Genomic DNA, 26,943 nt, shown 5'->3' on the forward strand with positions numbered 1-26,943 from the left:
CCGGGCATAAACATACAGAGTTCATAATATCATACAGAAATCATAAATTCCACACAAACTGTCCCATATGCCTGAGTTCCATCCCAAAGATGGAAGCAGGATGAAGACCTACTATAGGATTTATAAGCTTTACCATGCTGAAGAAAAAAAGTGCAGCACATCAATGGGTTTGTTCCAACAAATTTAAAAGAATTTTCTACAATGTTTTAATTTGTGGGAACAGCTTTAGTAATGCAGCATACAACGGAAGACATGCCAAGAGGCATTAAATGGACATCCTTGAAGACCTGGACTTCACAGATTATCTCGCTCTATCACATACCCAACACCATATGCAAGAAAAAACAACTCGACAATGCATTCAGACAGCAAATTGAACTGAAAATCAACTACAATAAGACAGATATCATGACCTTTCATGTTGTCTCACCATCACCAACAGGGATAGAGGATTATGTTCTCACCAATGTAGAAACATTCACATACTTGGGCAGCACCATCAGTCAAGATGGTGGAACAAGCCAGGACATCCAGAACAAAATCAATAAAGTCAGGAACACCTTCAGGAGCTCAGATACAGTCGGAAAATCATCAACATACAAAACCAAACTCAAGATTTATCAGAGCAGCGTACTTTCAACATTACTTTACAGTGCAGAATACTGGGGAATGAGAAAGGAGGACGCGTGTCCAAACTACCTTAATTCCATACAACCTGCCTCAGAAAAATCCTCCATATCTTTTGGCCCAGGACAATCTCAAACCAAGACCTATTCACACAGTGCAGCCAAGAGGATATGAGCACCATCATTGCCAGGAGGCATTGGAGATGGATTGGCCAAGTGCTTCGGATGGAAACCGATTCCATCACCAGAGTGGCAATAAAATGGACACCTAAAGGCAAGCAAAAACAAGGCCGCCCGAAAACAACATGGCAAAGAGCTCTGGAAGCTGAGCTGAAAAGCCTGGGGCACAGCTGGGTAACCATTAAAAGACCTGCCAGAAACAGACAGGAGTGGAAGAGCTTTGTCGCTGCCATGAGACGTAATGGGAACATGATGATGATGATCTTTAGTAAATATAAACAGCAGAAATGTCTTATGTGAGTAAGTTTACTGGGCATCTGCTATAATTTTAGCAGACTTACATGAAAACTCACCCAGTCAGTGACATCACCTAGGCCAGTAAAACACCATGTTTGCACCAAAAAAAGAATGCAGTGGAAACTTACAAGAACCAATGGGCTAAAAATAATGTACATAATGATTATATTTTTTAAACCCAAAATAAATGCAGTTTTTTGTGGAGAAAGCATTAAGACCCTAGGTTATACACCACAGATTTAGAAGGTCTTTTCCAAGTCTACCTTTTATAGTGTCAACCACAAACATTATCTAGACATTTCTGTGAGGAGCACCAGAGAAATCCTCATAAGTACACTTCAAAGATGATGTGAGGCAGTTGTCTTGGAATTCTACATAGTCTGCAGACTCAGGAGGACAACACTGTATTTTCAGTTCCTATTCAGGAGGTTTATTTCACTACTAAAATGACTAACTTTCCTTTTTTAAATCATGTGTGAGGTTCGTACAATCCATCACACTAGTCACGTAAGAATTAATGGGCTACTGGAGGCCCAATCAACCCCACTTCAGGACATTTGAAGCAGATGTCAGGCCTTGAGGAAGAAGCTAAAAGGGAAGAGAGCCCAACTGATTTGTTCCCTGGGTGTGAGAGAGAGCACAACTTGAGTTTTCACTGCAGGAGAGAAGACAGGCTGGGAAGGGTGGAAGACTACTGCTACAGGCTCTCCTTGAGGTAAGGAGAAAGCTTATATTTCTTCATGTTGATTTTGGACTTTCGGTACCCCAGAAGGGGAGGAACTTTTGGGTGACCTAGCCAGAGCGCTAAAATCACCTCAACTTAGAAGGTGTTGGAGGCTGGGTGGAACAGCAAAAGGCCAGGAGGGAAACAGAGGCAGACCCACTGCTGCACTGCACCAGGCTATAACGGACCATGTGGGTCACATAATGAAAGCTTGAACTCTACTCTGAATTGAGAGGCATTCCCAAGCCACACTAAACCCTCATAGTCTCAAATATTCATCTTTCAGTGTCTTGAAATTTCCTGAATTCAATAGCTCCCTAGTCTCCTAGAGTATCTTCCAGGGGAGATAAAACCTGAATTTCTGACAAACAAACTAGGGAAAGATACTACCCCTTCAGCTCATAGAACTCTTTCGGGCCTTTTAGACTTCATGAAGAAACAAAACTGAGCTAAAGCTCCTCTTCTACCCAGTCTCCCCCTTTTGCAGGTTAGGGTCATGGACAAGAAAAAGGTCACCGGTACAATCTCAACACAATCTTCTCCAGAGTTCTATAACACCTGAATGCTATACAACACACTATTATATAAAACCTAACAGAGAACTGTTTTTAATAATCACAAAACAACAGGAAACTAAATTTTCTCCAGATCATTTTCAAAAAACACTAAAAAGGACTTTCAGTGATGTCGTATGTGAATGCTGCCAGTGAACTGCACCAAGAGCTCTTTTAATAACCTGAAAATCTAAAGGGATTCTACAAAGTGTGGAAACATGGACAAATTGTTATGGACAAGTACAAAAAAATTGCACATGCATGTAGGGACAAAAAATCAGAAAGTTTAAGACATAAAACAAGTTACACCCAACAAGGGATAAAAAAGGCAAGAAGAAGAGAGTCTATAAGTATATGAGGAGCAAGCAAAAGATGAAGGAAAGTGTAGGTCAAATTCCTAACAAGGAAGGATAGCTAATAAAAGAAGATTAAGAAGGCTGAGCAGTTTAACGCCTATTTTGCTTCAGTCTTCATTAAAAAGATTAATTGTGACCAGATGCTTAACACAATTAACATTAACAAGGGGGAAGGAACTCAAGCCAGAATACAGAACAAACAGGTTAAGGAATATTTAGATAACTTAAACGTATTCAAGTCAGCAGGACCTAACAAAGTTCACCCAAGGAACTAGCTAAAAGAATCTCTGAACCGTTAGCAATTACCTTCAAGAACTCGTGGAGGACAGGTGAAGTTCCAGAGGATAAGTACTTTGTTTGTCCTTTGTCAATCTTTTAAAAGGGGAAAGAGGATTCCAGGAATTATAGACCAGTCAGCCTAACTTTGATACCTGGAAAGATACTGGAACAAATCATTAAACAATCAAATTGTAAGCACCTATAGGATAACAAGGTCATAAGGCAAATCATGCCAAACCAACTTCATTTCCTTCTTTAAGAGGGTTATAGCCTACTGGATGAGGGGGGAGAATAGTAGATGGGATACATCTTGATTTAATTAAGACTTTTGACACAGTCCCACGTGACATTCTCATAGGCAAACTAGGGGGGAAATGTGCTCTAGAGGAAGTTACTATGAGGTGGATGCAAAACTGGTTGAAAGATTGTACTCAAAGAGTAGTTATAAATGGTTCACTGTCAAACTGGAAGGGCATAGCTAGTATGGTCCTGCAAGGGTCTGTCCTGGGTCTAGTACTAGTTAATATTTTCGTTAATGACCCAATGGAGTATGTATGCTTATAAAATTTGCAGATTACATCAAATTGGGAAGATTTCTATCACTTTGGAGGGCTGGATTAGAATTCAAACAATTTTGACAAATAGGAGAACTTGTCTGAATTCAACAAGATGAAATTCAAAGACGACAAGTGAAAAGTACAACACGTAGCAAGGAAAAATCAAACGCACAACTACACAATGGCGAATAACTGGCTAGACAACAGTACTGCTAAAAGGATATGGGGGGTTACAGTGGATAACTAAGTGAATGACTCAACAATGTCATGTAGTTGCAAAAAAGGCAAATATTCCAGGGTGTATTAACAGGAGTGTCACATGTATGCAAGACATAGGAGGTAACTGTTCGAATTTATATATCATAAAGATGAAATATCAAACCCACTGTTAAATTAATGCACTGGTAAGACCTCAGCTGGAGTACTGTATCCAGTTTTGGGCACCACACTTTAAGAAAGATGAACAAATTGGACAGAGTCCAGAGGACAGCAACAAAAATGACAAAGTTTAAAAAACTATCCTATGAGGAAAGGTTAAAACAATTGGACATGTTTAATTTTGTGAAAAGATGACTAAGGGGGGACCTTATAACAGTCTTCAAAGCTTCAAGGGCTATTATGAAGAGGAAGGTGACCAATTATCCATGTCCACTGAAGGCAGGACAAGTAGTAATTGGCTGAATCTGAAGCAAAGGAGATTTAGGTTAGATACGAGGAAAAACTTTTTAACTAAAAAGTTAAGTACTGGAACAGGCTTCCAAGGTAAGTTATGAAATCCCAGTCCATGGAGATTTTTAGGAACAGGTTAGACAAACACTTGCCAGGGATGCTCTAGGTTTATTTGGTCTTGTTTCAGCCTGGGAGCCTAGAGTAGATCATTTTGAGGTCCCTTCCAGCCATTTTAACTATGTTGCCCATCTACACTACAAAATAAGTCATCCTGGAGAATTTATTTACTATACTTTCCCCTTCCCCTGAGATGATTAAAATATGGTTCCATCTGTAATACAGATGGGATCCAACCTGTTTTAACTACCTTGCTTTAGTATAATCCAAGGACAAAGATCTCCTTTACGTTGCAAGACAGAGCTACCTGGAGGGTGGTCCCTGTTCAAAATGCATGTCCATTGACAGAGTTGGTTTTTCTAGCAATGACTGGACCAAAATGAATCCTGCCTCAGTTTATCACAGGCATGAAGAAAATTGACTTGATTATACATACTAAAGTAGTGGCAATACCACCAGAGTTATTTTGCTGGAGGCAGATGTGGAGGTGCACAGTATAGCACAGACATTATTTAGGAAAGACAGCTGTTCATCAGAACTATGAGGGTATGTCTCAAAAACTAAATGAATTACTTTTGACTGATCTCTTCCCACACTAGCACTTGCAGAAGAAAATATTTTAAAACTATTCTAGAAAATCCAATTAGAACTTTCAAGATGTCAAAAATGTGTTGTTCAGAAACAACTGAATATCAAATTTAAACTTCTCGTCCTTGCCTTCCAACTCTGCCCCAGGCTCTGATCTCCTTTGTATGCTTTTCCCACTGACATTTTTGTGCCTTCTTCTATGCTGTCCCTTATGGATGAAACAGCCTTCAATTTCCAATGCAATACACAAATCTCTTCCCATAATACTCAAGAAAGAATAGAGACCTACAAAGGTAAGAAATAAAATAACATAACTAATTATGATGGGGCTCTCTCCTCCAGTTCTCCCATCACTTCTTGTCTCACTTGTCTCTCTTTTTTAGGAATCGGATAAAATTTTCAAGAGATCCGATGTGACTAAGGAGCACACACCCCATTTTCTCAGTGATTTTCAGGAGCCTAAGGCCTAGTCTACACTACAGGGTTAGGTCGACAACCTGCCTTGTGTCAACCTAGCTGTGGAAGGGTCTTTGCTTTTGGTTCCCGTCAATGTAAGTGCCTCTTCGCACCAACTGAGTAACAGCACCTCCCTGAGCTGCCTAGAGTCACAACTGATGTAATTAGGTTGATGCACTGTCAGTGTAGACACTGCGTTGCTTACTGACAACACAATCAATACAAGCACTAGGACCCACGTGCACATACACAAGCCAGTTAATAACTGTGGTGGCTGTATGCCAACATAAGTTACGTAGACATAATTCTGTACTGTAGACATGGCCTAAGTCACTTTTGAAAATGGCGCTTAGCCTCCTAACTCACTTTTGTGCTTTTAGAAGTGTTACCACTTATCTATGCTAGGCAAAAAGATGTTTCTATAAAATTGAGTAGCTTTATCTAGACAAGGACTTTAGGTGTAAGGGTTTGTCTACACAAAAGCTTGTACCACTTCAACTATTTATTGCATATTTACTTTGTTTAAATTGGTGCAAGTTTGTGTAGATGTCTATGTTGATTTGGTTCAATCCTGTAAAACTCTCAAGCCAAAATACCAGTCCCTACACACACAACTTGTACCTGTTTAATGAAATCAATATAGATTAGGGCTGCCAATTAATTGCAGTTAACTCTCACGATTAACTCAAAACAATTAATCACAATTTAAAAAATTAATCGCAATTAATCACCCTTATAACAATACCAACTGAAATTCATTAAATATTTTGGATGTTTTTCTACATTTTCAATATTGATTTCAGTTACAACACAGAATACAAAGTGCATGCACAGTGCTCACTTTACATTATTTTTTTTACAAATATATGCACTGTAAAAATGATAAAAGAAATAGTATTTTTCAATTCACCTCATACAAGTACTACAGTGCAACCTCTATCTGCTGAAGTAAGCTGTAGCACATGAAAGCTTATGCTCTAATAAATTTGCTTGTCTCTAAGGTGCCAAAAAGTACTCCTTTTCTTTTTATGGATACAGACTAACATAGCTGCTACTCTGAAACCTCTCTATCATGAAAGTTGAACTTACAAATGTAGAATTAGGTACAAAAAACCTGCATTCAAGAATAAAAATGTAAAATTGTAGCACCTACAAGTTCACTCAGTCCCACTTCTTGGTCAGCCAATCACTCAGATAAACAAGGTTGGTTACAATTTGCAGGGGCTAATTCTGCCTGCTTCTTGTTTACAAAGTCACCTGAAAGTGAGAACAGGTATTCGCATGGCACTGTTGTAGCTCGCATTGCATGATATTTACGTGCCAGATGCACTAAAGATTCATGTGTCCCTTCGTGCTTCAATCATCATTCCAGAGGACATGCTTCCATGCTGATGATAGGTTATGCTTGATAACGATTCAAACCAGTGCGGACTGATGCATATTCACTTTCATCATCTGAGTCAGATGCCACCAGCAAAAGGTTAATATTCTTTTTTGGTGGGTCAGGTTCTGTAGTTTCTGCATCAGAGTTTTGCTCTTTTAAGACTTCTGAAAGCATGCTCCAGACCTCGTCCCTCTCAGATTTTGGAAGGCACTTCAGATTCTTAAACCTTGGGTTGAGTGCTGTAGCTATTTTTAGAAATCTCACTTTGGTACCTTCTTTGCGTTTTGTCAAATCTGTTGTGAAACTGTTCTTAAAATGAACATATGCTGGGTCATCATCCGAGACTGCTATAACATGAAATATATGCAGAATGCGGGTAAAACAGAGCAGGAGACTTACAGTTCTCCCCCCAAGATGTAGTCACAAATTTAATTAACGCATTTTTTTAACGAGTAACAGCAGCACAGAAGCATGTCTTCTGGAATGGTGGCCGAAGCATGGAAGGGTCATACAAATGTTTAGCATATCTGGCATGTAAATACCTTGCAACTCCGGCAACAAAAGTGCCATGCAAATGCCTGGTCTGACTTTCAGGTGACATTGTAAATAAGAACCAGGCAGCAGTATCTCCCATCAATGTAAACAAACTTGTTTGTCTTCGTGATTGGCAGAATAAGATGTAGGACTGAGTGGACTTGTCAGCGCTGAAGTTTTATACGGTTCTGTTTTTGAGAGCAGGTTTTTTGTACACAATTCTACATTTGTAAGTTCAACTTTCATGATAAAGAGAATGCACTACAGTACTTGTATGAGGTGAACTGAAAAATACTATTTTTTTGTTTTTTATAGTGCAAATATTTATAATAAAAAACAAAGTGAGCACAGTACACTTTGTATTCTGTATTGTGAAAATGTAGTAAACATAAAAAAAATATTTAAGATAAATGGTATTCTATTGTTTAAAAAAATTAATTGCATGATTAATCGCTTGACAGCCCTAATACAAATACATATCTTCAGTTAAGCTGTGCAAGTTTGTGTGTTCATAAATCCTAAATTTCTTGGGGCAGGAAGGGTCTTGAAACATCTTGTTCAGTTCAAAGCAAAATAATAGCAATAAACTCAGTTCTGTATAGGTGATGCAGCAGAGTTCATAGAAAAAATGAATTTAATGGAATGAACAAGAAATATGAGTAACCTCAGGATATTATAACCTTATAAATCTTGTCCTACACTTGCCCTGACCCTTACAAACCTGGCCAAATCATACTGTATGCATCTCTAACATAACTGCAAGAGATCTATTTTAGGGGTTTGTACCTATGACCATAGCATGAGTTTCTCCAGATTAACAGATTTGCAGAGTCTACAACGCCTCTCCTGTCCCGATTTACAGGACAGTTTAGAATAGGGTTTCTTGGGGGGCGAGAAGAGGAGGCTGTTGGCTTGATTGGTATTTTAATCTTATGCCATTTGCCATGCCAGTAAAAACTGTATTTGGTTTTACTACACGACGAGCGGACAAGGTTTCACATGAAATATCAAGCGGGAAGATTTTGTTTGTCCCTAGCCCTGGCCCGTGACCTGAAGCCAGGCTGGCACCCTGGTGGGGGAAGAGTCAGCCGGAGTGGAAGGGGGGGAGAAGAAGAAAGGTAAGCGACGGGCAGGGGGCATTTATCAGCCGCCGGTGGGGGTGCTAGGAGGGGTTTTGTACATGCCGGGGGCACTAGGAGAACTCGAAGCGCAGCCAGCCCAGTGCCCAGGCCGCGCGCGGCTCTGGCGGGGGGCGGCCCGGGCTGGGGGCGGGGGGAAGCTTTGGTTTCCACCCAGCGCTGTCCCCAGGTGAGGCTCCGCTCGGGAGCTCGGCCCGGGCTGCAGGCGGCCGAGCAGGCCCCGCACCTCGCCGTGTCCCCGCGGCCGCCCCCGAGTCACGCCGGGACCCGCAGCGAGCCCCGGCCCGGCCGCAGCAGGTGCCCCCCGCCCCGCCACGGGGCGCGAGGCCCGGCCGGGGACACACCCACCTCCCGCCCCGCCAGCGGGAGCCCTCCGGCGCAGCCCCCCCCCTCGCGCCCGGCCCCCGCGGACACTCACCCGGAGGAATCGCCCCCAACGCCGCTTCGGGGCCCGCCGCCGCCGCGGAGAGAGCCGGGCCCCGGCGTAACGCGACCAACCGCTGCCCCTCAGAATAGGCGGCGGCTGCTGCGGCTCGGCTCGCGCGGCGCATGCGCCCAGGGACTGAGCAGGCTCCGTGCCGCCCGCTGAAGCAGCTGCCAGGCCTCTGCCCGCGCTGGGGAGAGCTGGCTCGGGTCCGGGCGGGGGTGGGCGGAGTCTGGGCAGGGGGCGGGGCCTGACCGCACAGGCGGGTCACAGAGCTGGGGGCGGGGCCTAGCGGCAAATACTTGGGGGCGGGGCGTTGAGAGCTGAGGGGGGGGCGGGGAGAAGCCGGCTGCAAAAACCCAGGGTGGGGGGCGGGGGGCCCTTTTGCCCCTCTCAGGATGGTTCAACTCAGCCCTGGCTGCGCTCCCCAGGGCGGTGCCGCCAACTCCGGGCCCTCCCAGCACCAGGACAAGGCGGCTCTTCCCCACCCCAAATAGGGTGACCAGATGTCCCGATTTTATAGGTTTCAGAGTAACAGCCGTGTTAGTCTGTATTCGCAAAAAGAAAAGGAGTACTTGTGGCACCTTAGAGACTAACCAATTTATTAGACACCAGCAGGAGAGTGAATTTGTGGGGGGGGGTGGAGGGTGAGAAAACCTGGATTGGTGCTGGAAATGGCCCACCTGATGATCACTTTAGGTAAGCTATTACCAGCAGGACAGTGGGGTGGGAGGAGGTATTGTTTCATATTCTCTGTGTATATATAAAGCCTGCTGCAGTTTCCACGATATGCATCTGATGAAGTGAGCTGTAGCTCACAAAAGCTCATGCTCTAATAAATTGGTTAGTCTCTAAGGTGCCACAAGTACTCCTTTTCTTTTTGCGATTTTATAGGGACAGTCCCAATATTTGGGGCTTTTTCATACATAGGCGCCTATTAACCCCCAGCTTCTGTCCCAATTTTTCACACTTTCTGTCTGGTCACCCTTGCCCCAAACCGCTTGCAGAGCCGCCAGTCGGGGCAGCATCTCACCTGCCACCCCGCCGCAGGCTCCTGGCCAGACCGAGTTTTCTGTTCAAAGCGTCCCAATCCCGGGTCTGCAGAGCCTCCGAGTGGTTCCCCGACCTGCCCGGGCGGCTGGGCTCAGTGCCTGTCCCGGACCCAGCTTGGCTCTTGGGAGCCGCAGCTTCGCTCCTTTGAATGATTTACCCCTTCACGTGTTATTGTCATTACTTTGGGCACTCCAGCATTTCCCTGCCTTACCCTTGTGCAGCTGGGCGGCGTATGCCATTTCACTGACACTGTAACAGCAAATAATCACTGCAACTATTAATAGTTGGAGGAGCTTCAGCAATCCCAGTCCCCTCTAGCGCTTCCTGCATTATGGCAACATTTGTTTTCTACATTTTTGTTCTTTTCTCATTTTTTTAATGCACAAGTTTATTCCTTGGAATCATGTGGGGTTAAGGATGGCTGATTTCCTGGTGTGGTGTCAAAACTTGTTCAATTCCTTTGATCCACCAATGGGGATTGCCTTGTCTAGGGTTTCTTTGTTTTGGTTTTTTTTGCCTCTCTATCCAACACCACAGCGGTATTTCAGGTGTCACCACTGGGGCATAGAACTTGGTTCCTGAATATTCACCACAGGCCAGATTTGTAAAGGGCAAAAGCACCTAGATGCTTTCAAAAATCCCAACAGTTGCCTAAATATCTTTAAAAATCTGGCCCAGGTCTGCAGGGCTGCTACATGGTCTTTGGTACATACTTTCTAGAGCAGGGGTGGGCAAACTTTTTGGCCCAAGGGCCACAGTGGGGTTGCAAAACAGTATGGAGGGCTGGGTAGGGAAGGCTGTGCCTCCCCAAACAGCCTGGCCCCCACCCTCTATCCACCCCCTCCCACCCCCTGACTTCCCCCCTCAGAACCTCCAACCCATTCAACCTGCCCTGCTCCTTGTCCCCTGACTGCCCTGAGCCCTATCCACACTCCCACACCCTAACAGGCCATCTTCACTGAAGTGCTACAGCTACACTGCTGCTGTGTTTTAGGCACAGACAAGCCCTGAACATTATAACACTTAAGTTCCATTGTGAATCTGCCCCTTAGGCCTTTTCCTCATGGCTAAAAAAGGTGATTTTTGTTTTGTTTAACTTTGGATATCTAAGGTGCAAGAGCTACTCTGAGGTTAAAAAAACAAACAAACCCCATTGAGGACAAGGCACTTAGGTTTTAGCAGTGAGAAAATGTCTCTGCACTAAGAGTAGAAGGCAATTCGCTCATATGTTTGTGCCAAAGCAGAGAGGTGCAAATCTTGTTTTGAGAACTTAAGCAGTAAGTGTAATAGTGACAATGAAGGGGGGGGGGGGGAGTCTGTATAAGGAACAATGGTAGATTTTCTGCCTAATGGGTTGTGTTTAAAATGTTTTCATAAGTATTTCAACTGCTGTTTACAATGCTTTATACTAGCATCAGTGTTTTGTGTACATTAAACCTTCCTATAGGACATACAGTTTCTGATCTATAATGGGAAGAGCTTAATAAAAAAAAACAAAACAATACCTTCCTGCAGGTTTTTACATACAATAGCCCTGCAGTTTAATTCTGTAGAATGCTTTTCCAAATTACAAAAATCCTTTATTTAGTTGTGTCCAAATTTAAAATAGAGATTTCACAATGGTAACAAAATTTTGATGGGAGTGCACCCAACCCTTATAACGTGCTACCTTCAGACCAAGAGGATGATGAAAGGCAAAGGCAGCAAATTGTGGCAGTGCACCAAAAAAGCATACCCATGGAAGTCAGTAACTGCTACCAGTAGAAAATTGTGATTGTAGCTGTTTGTAACATTATACTGGCCCCAGAGCAGCAAGCCTGGCTAGGAGGCATGCTGACTGCAGCTTCTCCCTGTGGGTGGGCCACCCTGGGCCCAGTGCCTGAGAAGTGAAGAGGCGGGAATGAGAACCAGTCAAACCTCCTCTCCCCCGTCCGCCCTCTAGAGAGAGGGGAGACCCCTACTGGGGGTCTGGGCAATAATGCCCCCCATCCCCACACACTGCTGGGCAACCTCCCGCCCCCCAAAAAAATCTGTCAGGGTATTAGTTCACCCCCTCCTATTCCCCTGATGAGGCAATAACTCTCCCAGAGCCAGCAAATAGTAATCTATACATATTTACAAGGAAAGGTGAACTGGTGGAAAGTCCTGAACTCCAAAGGGCTCAACCTGATTATATACATTTAAAATTTACTACACTTTTATTTCACATAGAACAGTCACTATCACTGCACAAAGAGGAATATCTTCATAATCAAGAAAAGGAAGGTGGACCTGTTAGAGTAAGAAAACATCTTACTTTTTCTATTATTCATTACTCCAGGTGGCAGGTTTGTATATTTACTATGACAAAACAAGGGCCTTATAAAGCACACAGGGATATTCAGACCAATAACGTGGCTGACAACATTCTGAAACTTGAAAATGAGCAGATAGAGCATCCCACTTTAAGTTGCAAACGGTTTCAGAATGACTACAGAAAACCCACTTTGTACGTAAGCTTTTATATTAAATAACCTGAAATAATGTAGCAATATTAACTTCTTTACTTCTGAATCCTCCTCTAGCAATACAGATTTCCGTCCTGCAAACAGTTATTAAATATGTGGTTAATATTAAGCATGTGCATAAGTGTTTCCAGAATTGGGACCATAGTTTTTAAAGGAAACCTCCAATAAACTAGTTAACTAAATATGTACTCAGTAAAATTATATTTACATTTCAAAACAGCTTTTATCAATAGTCTCACTAGTTCATTATCTCCATACCTATGAACTGTGAATGGTTTCTCTATGGGCCTTATTGGACATGGCTCATTTGATGATTACTCATTATATTTAAGAAAATTTATTATTTTTAAGTGATTTGTCTTTCCAATTAAAAGTAGTTAGTGTAGCTTTCATACTCCACTTGAATGAAAAATTTGTTTTGGAGCTACGTTAACTGTGTATGTGGCTAAACACTTATAGATTACAAATGCAAGTTAACTGGAATTCAAAAATAAAAGATCACACAATTAAACAGACCGGTGCCTTAACTGTCCCTATAAACTGCTTTTACATGCAAAAAGTTGCGCTGAAGGCCATGTCAAGCTAATTGTAGAACAGTGGACAAAATATTTCAGTGGAAGCTGCTCAGCCCCTTTCAGGATCACGTAGAGGCAACCTGAGCAACACAGGCTTACTCTGCACTAGTGAAAGTTAAATGGTTTGACAACAGGTCAAAACACCTGGTTTTGAATACTGCTGTTCCATGGAGGTGGTCCTGGTTAACCAAGTTCCAAGCCTATTGTAAAAAGTGTGCTAGTTTTGTTATCATATACAATTCATTTTTACCAATCTTGACCCAGCCCTAGTGCAAGAGATGTTTCAGAGGAGGAAGACTGCTGCTTCAAACCTGCTGCAGGAGATCCTCTGAAGAGAGAGTTTGCAAGGGAGGAGAAAGTCTAAGAGAGCTGTCAAAGGAACAATAAAAAAGGTGGGCAAGGCAAACTTAAAGAGAAACGTTTAGTTCAGAGGTGGGCAAAGTACATCCCTGCGGGCACATCCGACCCATGGGACCCTCCTGCCCGGCCCTTGAGCTCCTGGCCCGGGCAGGAGGGCCCCCTCCCCCGTAGCCTCAGCTCACTGCGCCGCCGGTGCAATGCTCTAGGTGGCAGCGCAGCTGCAGAGCCGCGGCCTGACCCAGTGCTCTGTGCTGCGCAGCGGCGAGGCTGGCTCCAGCTGGGCAGCATGGCTGCCTGTCCTGGTGCTCTGGGCGATGCAGCTGTAGCTCCGCCAGCCACCAGTGCTCCAGGCAGCACGCTAAGGGGGCAGGGAGCTGGGGGGGGAGGGTTGGATAGAGGGCAGGGGAGTTCGGGGTGGTGGTCAGGGGGCGGGGGTGTGGATAGGGGTAAGGGCAGTCAGAAGGCAGGGAACGGGGGGGGTTGAATGAGGGCAGGAGTTGGGGGGGCAGTCAGGAAGGACAGGGGGGTTAGCTGGGGCAGTCAGGGGACAGGAAGAAGGGGTGGTTGGATGGGGCACAGGTCCCAGGGGGACAGTCAGGAATGAGAGGAGGGGTTGGATGGGTCAATGGGGGGCAGTCAGGGAGCAGGGGGGGGTGGATAGGGCAGGAGTCCTGGGGGGCCGTCAGGGGACAAGGGGGTTGGATGGGGCAGGAGTCTCGGGGGGGCCATCAAGGGGCAAGAAGTGGGGGGGTCAGATGGGGGTGAGGGGCAGGCCACGCCTGGCTGTTTGGGGAGGCACAGCCTCCCCTAACCACCCCTCCATACAATTTCAGAAACCAGATGTGGCCCTCAGGCCAAAAAGTTTGCCCACCCCTGGTTTAGTTGGTGCTTTACCATTTTTTTAGCCTGGTTTTAAATATGCTTTTATAGTAACAATAATTTTGGACTCTGCTTTCTGTAATAGCTTGAACTTCAATCTTCATTTCTCCCTCACATACTATACAGAAAGCATTTATAGATAGTCTATAGTAATATTTAGTATTTATATAGTGCTGTGGAAACAAATTACTTAAGATCACAAACACCTACATGACGTAGGTCAGCTATTTTCCCCCAATTTACAGAAACTTAGGCCTGAAGCTCAAATCAGACCTTGAGGTAACTTGACTTCAGGTGAGTTACACCTCACCCAGACCAGGGATGACTTTGGTCCAGAAAAAGGTTAAGCAATTAGCTCAATGATCCTCTCCTGATTCTGTGCTCCAAACAGTAGCCAACATTTCCTCAGTTAACTGAGGGAATTAGGATCCTCCTTATTAAAATCACATATTTGAATGAAACTCTGTCAAATCAGTTAACTTATAAATATGAAAAAAGAAATGGGATTTAACCATTAAACCTGAACAGGATGACTAACTGCATTACTCAGCTCACTTATTTAAAGAATAATTTCTTGATGCTAAGTCTTACTCTGAATCTAACAACTCATCTAATTCTCCTGGTTGGTCAAATAAAATAGGATTCAAGCCTCCTTTTTATGACATAATGGTGCCTGGCTATTTATATGGTCAGCATGACTTCCATGTAGCAACACACAAAACGAATTCATTGCCTCTAGCTGTGCTCACTGTGGTGACTGGTGTATAATTTGTAAAATGTAGCTTAATAACTTTAGCTGCAAACGAGTGGAGGTACTTCGTGTATGAATAGATATGGACTACAAACGTGATCATCAAAAGAGAATTTAAAAAAAATTGAACAAGTATTCAATTTTGATTAAGTAATAAACAGGACACCAGTGAGATTATTTGAAGATGGAGTGATACGTTTGCATTTCTGTGCATATGTGAGCAGGCAGAACTAGAATTTGAACAGTCTACAGCGAAAGAAGTTGTAATAAAGTGGTGGCATGAGAAAATGAAGGCATGACTTTGGATTTCAAAAGACATGGATAGCTCGATGGTTAGAAGACATTACTGACATTTATATATTATGATTTTTAATATTAATGACTCAATATTAAGGTTGCAGAGTCTATGAAACACCTTAGTGACGCTGTTACCCTTATCCTCCCCCATTTCTTCCAATTGTTTGTTAAATCCATTTGTTGTATCTTGTTTTACATTAAATTATAAAAATCCTCAATGTAGGATCTTGTGTATTTGTATAGCAACTAGCACAACAGAGTCCTGATTTTGATTGCAGGCACTGAGTGTTACCATAATACAAATAATTAAGTAGAGGTGATGCAATACTATATCTGAGATGGCAATAGGTAGACTTACTGATCTAGGACACTGGGAAAGAGAAAGTTCAGGGTTCAGGATACCACCAGGATTACAGTTAGTAAAGAAAAACTGGAGGTTTGGGTCAAGGAAGAAGAAACAGGCAAAGAAGCTATTCCTTATTTCCTAAATTGTATGGGAATTTTTAGTGCTTTGACACACCCTAGAAGTCCTCTATTTATTAACAGAGTAAGAATAGCATGGACCACAGCAGAGCAAACTTCTCCATATGGCCATAGCAATTCTGATCCGGATGTACCATCTCTGGAGGGGAGAGGATTATTCAGTCTCCGTGCCCATTCAAGTTTTGGTCTCTGCCAGCTGTGGTATAAATTGCCTTCAAGTAGAAATTGGACTAAGAGCAATCTAATTTCACAAGACAGCTGTGAGAATTTTTAGTCATGAGGGCTGACTGTCTTGGGGCTGGTAACGTAGAGGTGAAAACTCTGGTCTTGATTCTGAACTCACACCAGTGTAAATTAGGAGTGACCTCCAAGAAGTCACTAGAGTTAAACCCTGTAACACTGGATGTCATTTCTAGTCCACTGGTCAGTCCAGTTCTCCAGGGAATTGAGGATGGTCAGTTATGCTCATATTTCTCCATATTTATGAAAGATGCTAATAATTTTCTTTTTGGGGATGTTGCCACATTAGGTTAAAAAAAGAGGTTTTAGAACACAGTAGAATAGTTTTGCCTTTTATTTTAAGAGAGAAAAGTTATTGTGATGACATAAGGGACATCCGAACTTTTGAAAGTTTAGTATGGTATTATGCCTGCATTGCCCTAATATTGCCAGCCACTGGCCTGCACTCTGTCTTTCCATGGGATTAACAAGTACTGGTCATATGTAGTATTTGGTAAATATGTAGCTGTCATTCTCAGAAAAATACAGGAAATAGTATGAGAATAATTTTCCAGTTTATGGTCTCATCTCACACCCATGCAAATTCTTCTATAGCTAGGTAATTTTGGATATTTGGGGGTCCAATCCTGTGACGTGCTGAGCACTCTCAACTGCCCTTATCTTCAGTGGCTCTAACCTGCGTGTGTATGGCTGAAATATACAGCTCATGTGATTGATTGCCAAAATAAATAAATAAAACATTCTCGGTTCAAGGACTATGTAAATCATGCCACTTATTACTGCAGTTTTCTTTCTATTTTTCTAATTTCTTCTCAGTCTGAGCTTGCATCTCTCTAACAAATATTCAGGCTGGATTTCAGAAGGGCTGCATGTCTAATTGTGAATCATGAGACTCTAGCTTCTAGGTCATTTTGATCCTGCACATTGCAGGGTTCAGATAGTCATCCAAACCAACTAGTTGGGAAACAGATTTCCACTATTTCCTTGGTTTTCAATTATCAGAAATACTCTAAGAACTTCTCACCATATTTCAGTCCTTCAGTCTGCGCAAAATGAGGAAACGGTGGAAAACAAGTGTCATAAAACTCTTCTGAAGGACAAGAAATTGTTAGCTTGCATTTTAGATTTTTTTAAAAAAGCTTAAAACCCTTTCCCTCCTTACTCCCTGCTTTCAAATTTAAATTGCCTTTCCCATAAAATATTTTCTTAATAGACAGAATAGGTAATTGATGATTAGCAGAGTGAGCAGTAGTACTCTCTAATTTTCAGACATGAGAGCTTATACAGATGATAAAGTAAGGACTGTGTATTAATGAAAATCAACAGTGTCACATTGTTGACTCAAACCCAGTTTGTGATCCACTATAACCCTCAAATCCTTTTCAGAAATACTACCACCTAGTCAGTTATTCCTCTTTTGTAGTTGTGCATTTGATTTGTCCTTCACTTGGGAAGGACTTTGCATTTGTCTTTACTGAATTCAGACCAGTTCTCCAATTCATCAAGGTCATTTTGAATTCTAACCCTGTCCTCCAAAGTGCTTGCAACCCCTCCCTGATTGGTGTCATCTGCAAATTGTGTAAGCATACTCTCCACTTTGTTATTCAGGTCATTAATGAAAGTTAAATAGTACCACATCCACGACTGACCCCTGTGGGACCCCACTAGCTATGACCTCCCAATTTGACAGTGAACCACTGACAACTACTCTGAGTACCATCTTTCAATTAGTTGTGCACCCACCTTATAGTAATTTTGCTCTAGTCCAGTTGTGTAAATACTTTTCTATAACTTCACACTAGCAATGTAGTATATGATTTCATCTAACACAATGAAAGAGGCTAATTTCAGTGGTTCTCCAACAATTCCATTGTGTGGATCACTTTGTAACAAAGATCGCTTTTACCCACTTCTCTCCCTGCCTTCTTTACAGCTTGGTTCTCTAATGGTTTAATTCTGTAGATCTCTAGAAGAAGTTGGAGGACCAGCTGTGGTGCACAGACTGTAGTTCCAGGACTACTGTCCTATACAAAGAAAGTCCATTGAACCACAGCAGCAAATATGAATACCAGTACAAAGAGTAAGAAAATGAATTAAGGCTCCGCCCCTGACACATTCTATTTTCTACAGGAGCAGTAACCCCAGATATTCAGCCCAATCCTGCTGAAAAATATCTTTGAAAGTCAGTAAGAAAAGGATCTGAAGTTATTTATATGTACACCTATCTGTGTCTCCTCCTATCATCTTAGGATGCAATTGTATTGAGAAATCACATAAAGGACTCAGTGTACCACAGAACTCAAATGAGCACGTGTTGAAACACTATGATGGAAAGAGATATCCTGGATGACAGAGGTAACGTATTAGTACACTCTAAAATATATCAGATTTACATATTTGATATTTTGCATTAAAATTATTTTGTTTTATTTTACTTTTATTTAAAACAAATGTTTGCAGACTACTCCTCCCCAAGAGATCAAGGGACTGTTAGTCATTACATGGAACAAGCTGGTCTCTTTCTAAAAAGATATTTGTATTTAGTCTAAGGAGCAGTTTAACATTTATATTTTAGGCTGTTTTGTAATGTGGATAATTAACAGTTCAAGTACCTGAGACAAGACTAGTAAGAGAATAGAGCAGCCTATAGAAGCAAACCACCACATCAGATTGAAAACAAAGGTAAAAAGTTAAGTATTTTGAGAGGCTAAGGAATTATCCCTCCATGTAGTATTAAGCCTTGCTGAGAAAACCACCACAAATCAAACTACGCTTTTATTTATTTATTTATTGGGGGGGGCAGTAGTTTTGCCATGATCATGGGGCGGGGGGGAAGCTAGGAAACAAGTCAGACTCAAATGAAAATGTATTTCACTCTTATACATGCTATACACGTCATGCAAGTGAGGTAATCTACAGGTTATACAATGACACCATAATAAAATATAACATCTCAGGTGACATCTGCCAAACACAATATATCAAGCAAAACAAACATGATTCTTTTGTTTTGGTTCTTTTTTTTTTAATTTTATTTAGGAAACAACTGTAGGACTAATTTGGAAGACACGATACCATGCTACAGCTTACTGAACAGTCACTAGAAAAGTATTTTGCTGAAATACACCAACATAAAAAGAACTATTGTTATAGGCATGTTTTCTTTATATACTCAAACACAGGTTCATTGGCTACTTCAATTTTTAAACAGTTGCTGGCTTTAAAAGCAGAAGAACGTGGCTACAATTGAGACCAAGCTACACTGTAAACTTCTCTACATATAAAAGTTTCTACTTTTTTGTTAGTCTCCGAACAGAATTGTAGTGACTTTTTTAAAAGATTTGGACAAAAATGTCCTCCAGGCAGCACAGAATATAGCATAAAAGTTACCATAGCTCACCAAAAGAAATAAAACTAACTAAAATACATTGTATGGCACATAATGTCTACATTTTACATTCTTGATATGAATTTTCCCATATAGATGTTTGTTGAGTACTAAGGAGGCTAATATTGTTATATAGGTGAAAATACTATGTGAGAGAGCGTGTCTCACAGACTTAGTATTTCTGTTGCAATATCTGTCTATTGTTTTACCACTGATTATATTTTTTGTTGAGTCTGTAGGAAGACACAAAATAGTTATCTACATGAATGAAAGCCTGCTGGTTTTAATAATTGATCTCAAACAGTTAACGCAACATTTATCTCAATCCCATGACATACTTGCTTAGAACTACTGCAGTTATGTAATACATATTAGAGAACTGTAATGGATATTATGCCTACATTGCCTACAAGTGTTATATCAAGGGAGTTTTAAAGACTTCAGCAAGAGTCAACCCAAGGCTTTATTAGTATTAACTAACTACTTTGTCACTATTGACTTTAAAAAAAAAAAAAAAGACAAAATAGTCATGTGTGATGCATTGTAGCAGGGGGATAAATTAACCCTCCACAGTCTGTAAGGAGGATCCTTTGATTCCAGCAGTTGAATAATTATTTGTTTTCATGCTTCCTCAGTTCTAGTTTTGCAATTATACACCTGCAAAAAAGAGTTGCTGAGAACTCGTCAATATTTTTCCCCATTTAAAAAAATAGGCACAGAGCTAAAGTACAGTACATTATTTAATTTCAATGCACTGTGGGTAAACCTCAGAGTATTTACAAGAAAATTACATCAAGTACTTGTATGATAAAACTAAAGGAAGAATGATTTTAAAATAAAACGCACAGGGTAAAAATCACAGTGAAGTATTCAGATGAAATTTAAATTAAAAAAAAGTAGTAAGAGCTTTATTAGTAGATGAAGCCCAAATTCTGAAGAACAATGAATCTTCCCTGAAACCAATCAAGGCTATAGATTCCTGCCATCTACCAAGAACAGCCAGTTATTCAACATACCACTTGGGAAGACAAAGTTATATTCAGCTCTGATTATGTGAAATCCAGTGTTCAAAAGACTGCAGAAGCTCTTTCTGATGACAAGCTCGTATTTTACTGCCAGCAGCATGACAGGACGTATATCCTCCACAAATACTTCCTCTGTCAATTAAAAACACACCCAAACAGCTTATATAAGTAAAATGGCTCCAATTTTTATAATGGAGAACTGATTCTCTTGCAATAAAGTACAATGCTACAATTAACATTAAGACTACCATTATATCATACTGTATTTCACTTAGCTTGCAGACTTTCCAGGAAAAGGACTGTTACTTAACTGTCAGTACGATGCTGCGTACATCTGCTGCACTGAACCATAATAAATGGCAATCACTCCCACATTCCACTTTGCTGCGTACTTAACTGGTCCTGCTTTTAACTGTTCTCTCTTTGTTATTAAATTGAAATGAGATATAATTAAGGACTATCATAACTAATAGGGAAGGGTGCATAGTTCTTTAACGAAAAGAACACACATCTATATTTTTCATTATACCCTTAGTTTATCACTAAAATGTTTAAGTTAAACAGGTAACTTCAATTGCTTTAATGTAACTAGTTGATTTGGGTACCAGAGCAGATTAACAAAAAGTCTTAAACATTTTATTAAGTACTGACTACTGTCTGTATAATTCAGAAATAAAGACACTGTCCTCTGCCAGACACAGAATTTACATCTATAGTTCCGAACTATACAGTGAGTTCCTGCACTGCCAGCATAAAACCAATCTGGATTCCACTTTCTTTCTACTCCTAGCTAGCTCCCCACTCCTCCTGGCTGTGGTTAGAAACCAGGAGCAGGGTGAGGTAGGGCATGACAGGGGTTTCCAACAGGGATGAAGTGGGGCCAGTAAAAACTTATTATAGGAAAGCATAGTGGTGTGACCCATCTTTCCAACAGCCAAACAAGCTTTCCCCTTCCTTCAGGCTGCCCTCCTTACCTATTTATTATCTACAGAGTACCAAGAATGTGCAAGGCGCTTTACAGACTAGTATGAAGACAAAACACCTATACCAAGAAAGTTATAATCCAAGTAGTCACTGAAAGGAAATTGCAGGAAGACGAATGGGCAAACTCAAAGAGCAAGGTGAGCAAACACTGAGGATGAGACATATCTTGTAAGTTCCACACTTTTCCGATTATCTTTATGTGGGGTTTATTTTCCTTTGTTCTGTTTTTACATCTTTTCCTTTCATATTTTTGTACTTTTATTGAGGATTCTCATTCATCTGACTAGTTAACAATTAAACTGCAGAGAGCTCTAGAGTTAATAGGCCTTTTGGAACAGGTTGTGTCATAAGGAGACCTTGACAGTAGAGAGGGTGGATGTATGACAAAATGAGTAAGGACAGAGGCTCCAAGCATACAATCGGAGGCTATATGAAAAGAAGCACAGGCACAAGATTAGGAGGGAGCACAACATGAAGTGAACAGTTATCTGTCCTGCTTGGGCACAGCACAGGGAGCAAGAAGAGATGATGAAAGGAAAGATGAGTGGAAAGGTACAAGGGAGTGAAGTTGTGCAAGTCCTTGAAGGATACAAAAAGGAGTTTGAATTTCATACAGGTGGCTAAAAAGTTACTCTAAAACCTAGGAAGATGTTCAACATCTGGAGATTAATCAGTATTCCAAGGGTTCACAAGGTTTCTCTTGTGTCACTTTATCTAAAAAAATGGAGCAGAAGTGTTCAGAGAAAAGAACACTTATGTGATTGGGGAATTTTATCCTAGTAGATTTCAGGAAGACTAGGATTATTTGGTTTGAAAGGGGAAGAGTAAGTAGTATGATAGGGGTATAAAAAAGAATAAAAATGTAGAGGAAGCTGAACATTATTCATATTTACCCTTTCCCATAATACAAGAATAAGAGGAAATTAGAAGAGAATTTATAACTGATAACAGTAAATGCTTTTTATGTTACATTTAATTAATCTGTGAAACTCTTGGCTGCAGGGTATTCTGGCAAAAAGCTTAGCACATTTCAGAAAAGGATTAGATTATTGTTTTAAAGAAGGAGTAAGAATAGCATCTGCAAGTATACTAGCTAGGGTAAAGTTACAAGAACCATCACTTCTCATACCTTAGGGCTTAAGCTGGTAAACATCTTGGGTCAGGAGGAGTTACCGTTAAGATCCGGAGAGTTCTGCTTTGTTATACATAGGAGCATTCTGAGGGTTTATACCTTGCGCTGAGGGACACTGTTTAGCGCAGACTGCACTCTGAAACAGGATTCAGGACTAAGTGGACCATTCATCTTTTCCACTATGCCAAATCTTACATTCCTAATTAGTCTACTCACGGAAGATTATGCCAAATTTAAATGTCCAGGAGCCTAACTCTCCACATATGCTGCTCGTACTACTGGATTAACCTAAAACATGTGCTATCTACACTCCCAACAACTTGTCATATTTTAGATATTTCTCACAATTTTATACCTTCATCTGTACAACAGAGTCGTGTGGTTGTCAACAGATGGAGTTAAGTGTATTCTCCTGCCCAGGACTGTTAAATCCATCAATCAAGTTTTTGTTACAATCATCCATGCTAATGTTTTCACTGGATATCTTGGAGTAAGTGGCCTGTCCTGTGAAATCCAAGAGATCTTCAAGAGCCTTGGCATTACTTGTTCCATTTTGGTCCATAGAAACACCAGGAATGAGTTCATTCATGGGTGAAAATTCTGGGATAGATATAAGTTCTTCTTTTGAAACAGGACTGTATGAAAGACAGAAAGGAAAAAGCAGAATAAAAGTCTTGTAAGCTCTTAGTGTTCATGAAAAGGTTTACGACAGCCCTGAAAGCTGTACTATTTATCGTCAGAACAGGTACAATGTGCCATGGCCCAACTCATACACAGAGGGGCCAACTTATAGAGGAGAGAAAGTAATTCTGTCTTCATACTCCTTAAACGTTGGCCTTGGTGGTGGCTGTGTGGTATCGACACAGTCCAGTAGGAACTGGACTGAGATTACAAGCTCATTTCAGAGAGGCTGGATTCCAACTGGTGACCCAGAGGTTAAAAAAGCTGAGTATTCCACTCTCTGCACCATCAGATTCCTTATATTTACCATTTCTAATAGCATCTTAGTAATTCTGGGCCTGATTCTGCAAAGGTTTACACACATACTTAACTTCATGAACAGCAAGTAGGCCCATTGCCTTCAATGCATACATTTCAGTTAAGCTTGTGGATAAATCTTTGCAGGATCGTGGTCTCAGACTGAAATCTGTACTGCGCAAAATTAACAAAGATATATTTGACCATGTGAAAATTGTGAAACCATGTGAAATTTAAAAAGCTAACTTTTACAGAACAAACTAAATACAGTACAACAAGGGAACTGAAATTCTAAGGTTGCTGGAAACTATAATTCTGAATTCCTTTACTTTAGTAAAATCTCATATTTAATATTGCATTAATGTAATAATCAATGGGTCAAATTTGGCCATATTGCAACTCTAATTACTTCAACAGTTATGCAATGGATCCATTTGTTATGATGTTAGGTTCATTTAATTTTCAGTTTTTTCATGTTGTGTCTGAAGATTATACCAAGATTTTAACAAGAAAAATCTTTTATTAAAATTGCATTTGAAATGTCCCCATACCCTTTCGACTATTTGTTAGAGAAACAGGAGGAAATAAGTGAAGATTGTAGACATCTGTATATCAACGTTTGGCATAGATATAGAATATATTTATAACCTTAAATATAGTGTTCATTCGCCATTAACATTATAACTAAAAATTAAATGAACCTAACATTGTAACAAATGGATCAATTGCATAATTACTGAAGTAATCAGAGTTGCATCAGAGCTTAATTTGGCCCATTGATTAAAACAACCTAGATTAATGCAATATTAAATATGAAATTTTACTAAAATCAAGGAATTCAGGACTATGGCTCCAAGCAATCTTAAAATTTCAATTCCCTTGTTGCACACACTGCACAATAGGAGTCTTTCACTCACGATCCTGTAATGCTTGTTTACTTGCTTACTTCATACTGTTTACTTGTTGCCAAATATTTGTTATATTAACATGAATTAAAAGATTTAAGATTAAAATAATTGAAAATGTGTATGTAGAAATTCTAACCTGCAGCATTATTTGTACAACACAATGACTTATATGCCACTGCTTTATAGTTCTAATACAAAACAAAATCTGATATTTGAATACCCATTTTCACAGCAATACAGCATGTGAACTCTATGGACAATCCAAAATGTTTGGGCATATTTGTGTGCACTTGGCAAGTGAGAACAATGGAAAAGCTTAATTATTTTGCAGGATATGAGAGTGAGATAAGAGATTGTAATTATCCTTAGATCTGAAAGTGCATTTACTTCTTGAGAGCATACTACTAGTCAGAACATACAAAGAGTAGTTACACAGGAGTCCATATTTGGGGTTGGGCTGTGCAGAGAGATAGACAGATTAACAAATGAAATGAGAGAACTGCATATATTTTGGTGGGTTGGTTTTGGTTTTCTGAACAGTTACTTAAAAGTTGTGTGTTTCATGTGACGTGTACCTCACATCCATAGACTGAACCTCATCTGTTGAATCATCCATGCTGTTAGATTTCCCATCAATGGCATCCAGCTGAATAAGCCCCGTAACTGACTTAAGTCCATTAGAAAATATATCTCGAGAAAGTGTTTCAGCAGCAGCACATCCTAAGCCTTTACTCTCCTGGCAGGCTGTCAGTCCATTGATTTCTATAAAAGAACATCATTAGGAAATATGACAGTAGCAGTGTTTATATTTAAAAATCACAAAATTATTTGAGTCATAAAAATTAGAGATGAAAGTGACCCATCATATTATCTTGTCAATCACCCTGCTATTGTAGGACAATTTGAAAAAGAAACAAGATAATATATTATCTTTTACAACATGCACAGAGAAGCCATAGAGAAGGGGAAAAAATGCAGAAAAGTGACACTTCACTATTTACACATTTTTCATTTATCATTCTTTTATATATATATGTGCTGTTATAAAACCAAATTAAATGCAAAAGGGACTGTATTTTAAAAAAAATGTTGAAAAAGCATGTCAAACTTGGCTGTAGGGGAGAATATTTCTAGAGAATCTACAGAACAGGAATGTAGACTACAATGAACAAACAGAAATTTGAAGGCTAGAATAACTTTTATATAAATGCTATCTGGGACATGCTGTGGAGTAGAATATTACCCCTCAGGATAGCTGTCTCCTGCTTCTACATTTACCATGCTTTGATAAGCAAAAGATGTTCTATTTTCTTATGTTTAACATATTTACACAAATGTATTTGTTCCTTTTCTGAAAGAAAACACAGCATCTATGACAATACAGCACTATCTAAGGTTATGGATTTTTGTTTTCAAGTTAACAACACTGCATATTGGTCAAAACAAAAATGAAAGGCTTTTTACCTGTTTGACTGAGAACAAGAGTTTTTGGTTGCTTTTCCATAGTCAAAGTGGATGGTATCTCCAGTTTTGGCTCGTCCTTCTGTAACCAAATAATGTTTTAACTACATTAGATGCAAGGTTCCAAGATTCAAGGAATTGACTGGACTCAGAACCTTTAAAAATCTCTGCTGGTTAAGAAACAATTGTTCCTAGAATGTTTTTCCTCAATTACATTAAAGCACATAGCAAAAACTACAAAACACAGAATTTGATCTGTAGGCTGCATCTATCGTAGAAGTATTCCCTACACTGCCAGAGTAGTTACTCTGAGAGTACACATGGCCTCGTGAAATTACCTTCAGTTCCCTCTTTGGGATACAGAGGCACAAGGTGTGTAAGGAAGATATAAAGGGAAAAGCAGAGGCTCAAGTGATGGTGGTAGGGGAGTGGACGGGATAGGACAGTGCCAGAAGGGGATCAGAAAGTTGACTGAGATGGACGGGGAATTCCTGCATGGCCAGGAGAATGGGGGTTGAAGACAGACAAGATGCAAGGGATGTAGTTTAAATTAGGCCACAATTTTTTTAACTCATTTTGGAAATACCTGGCAAGGATTGTATGGTGCTGGTCATTCTTTCCTTAATAATTCCCACCGATCTGTGAGGGCTGCCAACAGCACTCTGGACTTCCTGCCTGGCCCCAGCTCATTGCTGGGTCCTCACTGCCCTTCTCTCCTATGAAGGTTAAGAAGGGGTGGGGATACAAGTTTGTCTCCCTGCTATACCAGAAGGTAGGAGCCCCAGTTCCCCAGGAGATGCCCTTCCCATACATCCACTTCCAACTGGTACATCAGGGAACCGGATCCTCCATGCAACGAGTAACTCCACTGGATACCTACTAAGCTCCGACAACTTGAACCTTTCCTCCTGACCTGTCCCACCAGGTCCCTGAGCTTCAAAAAAACCCCACTCCGTCTCAGCCAGTCTGGCCGTGAGAGAAACTCCTTCCCAGTCCCCCCAAAAAGCAGCTGGTGTAATGTCCACCACAGACAATAAA

General features: G+C 40.8%; 2 protein-coding genes across 17 annotated transcripts in view; both read right to left on the bottom strand.

Annotated features, from left to right (window-relative positions):
- BCLAF3 (BCLAF1 and THRAP3 family member 3) overlaps positions 1-9,094 on the bottom strand; it is a 54,598-nt gene extending 45,504 nt beyond the window's left edge. For 4 of the 9 annotated variants that reach the window (XR_014711334.1, XM_084626332.1, XM_084626331.1 and 1 more), the window contains exon 1: positions 8,879-9,094. The gene's annotated coding sequence lies outside the window, so the exon portion shown is untranslated. Of the gene's footprint in view, positions 1-3,043; positions 3,180-8,878 lie in introns of all 9 variants that reach the window. The other 5 variants (XM_084626325.1, XM_084626330.1, XM_084626327.1 and 2 more) reach the window with 4 other exon arrangements.
- A 9,703-nt stretch (positions 9,095-18,797) lies between these two features.
- MAP7D2 (MAP7 domain containing 2) overlaps positions 18,798-26,943 on the bottom strand; it is a 124,240-nt gene continuing 116,094 nt past the window's right edge. For all 8 annotated transcript variants that reach the window (XM_084626256.1, XM_084626253.1, XM_084626257.1 and 5 more), the window contains 4 exons: positions 25,909-25,987; positions 25,020-25,206; positions 22,914-23,193; positions 18,798-20,574 (listed from right to left, as the gene is read on the bottom strand). In XM_084626256.1, the coding sequence (XP_084482382.1) occupies positions 22,944-23,193; positions 25,020-25,206; positions 25,909-25,987 (516 nt within the window). In that variant the 3' untranslated portion in view covers positions 18,798-20,574; positions 22,914-22,943. The remainder of the gene's footprint in view (positions 20,575-22,913; positions 23,194-25,019; positions 25,207-25,908; positions 25,988-26,943) is intronic.

The sequence above is a fragment of the Lepidochelys olivacea genome (genome assembly GCF_965140295.1).
Source record: "Lepidochelys olivacea isolate rLepOli2 genome assembly, chromosome: 1".
NCBI classification, from domain to species: domain Eukaryota; kingdom Metazoa; phylum Chordata; order Testudines; family Cheloniidae; genus Lepidochelys; species Lepidochelys olivacea.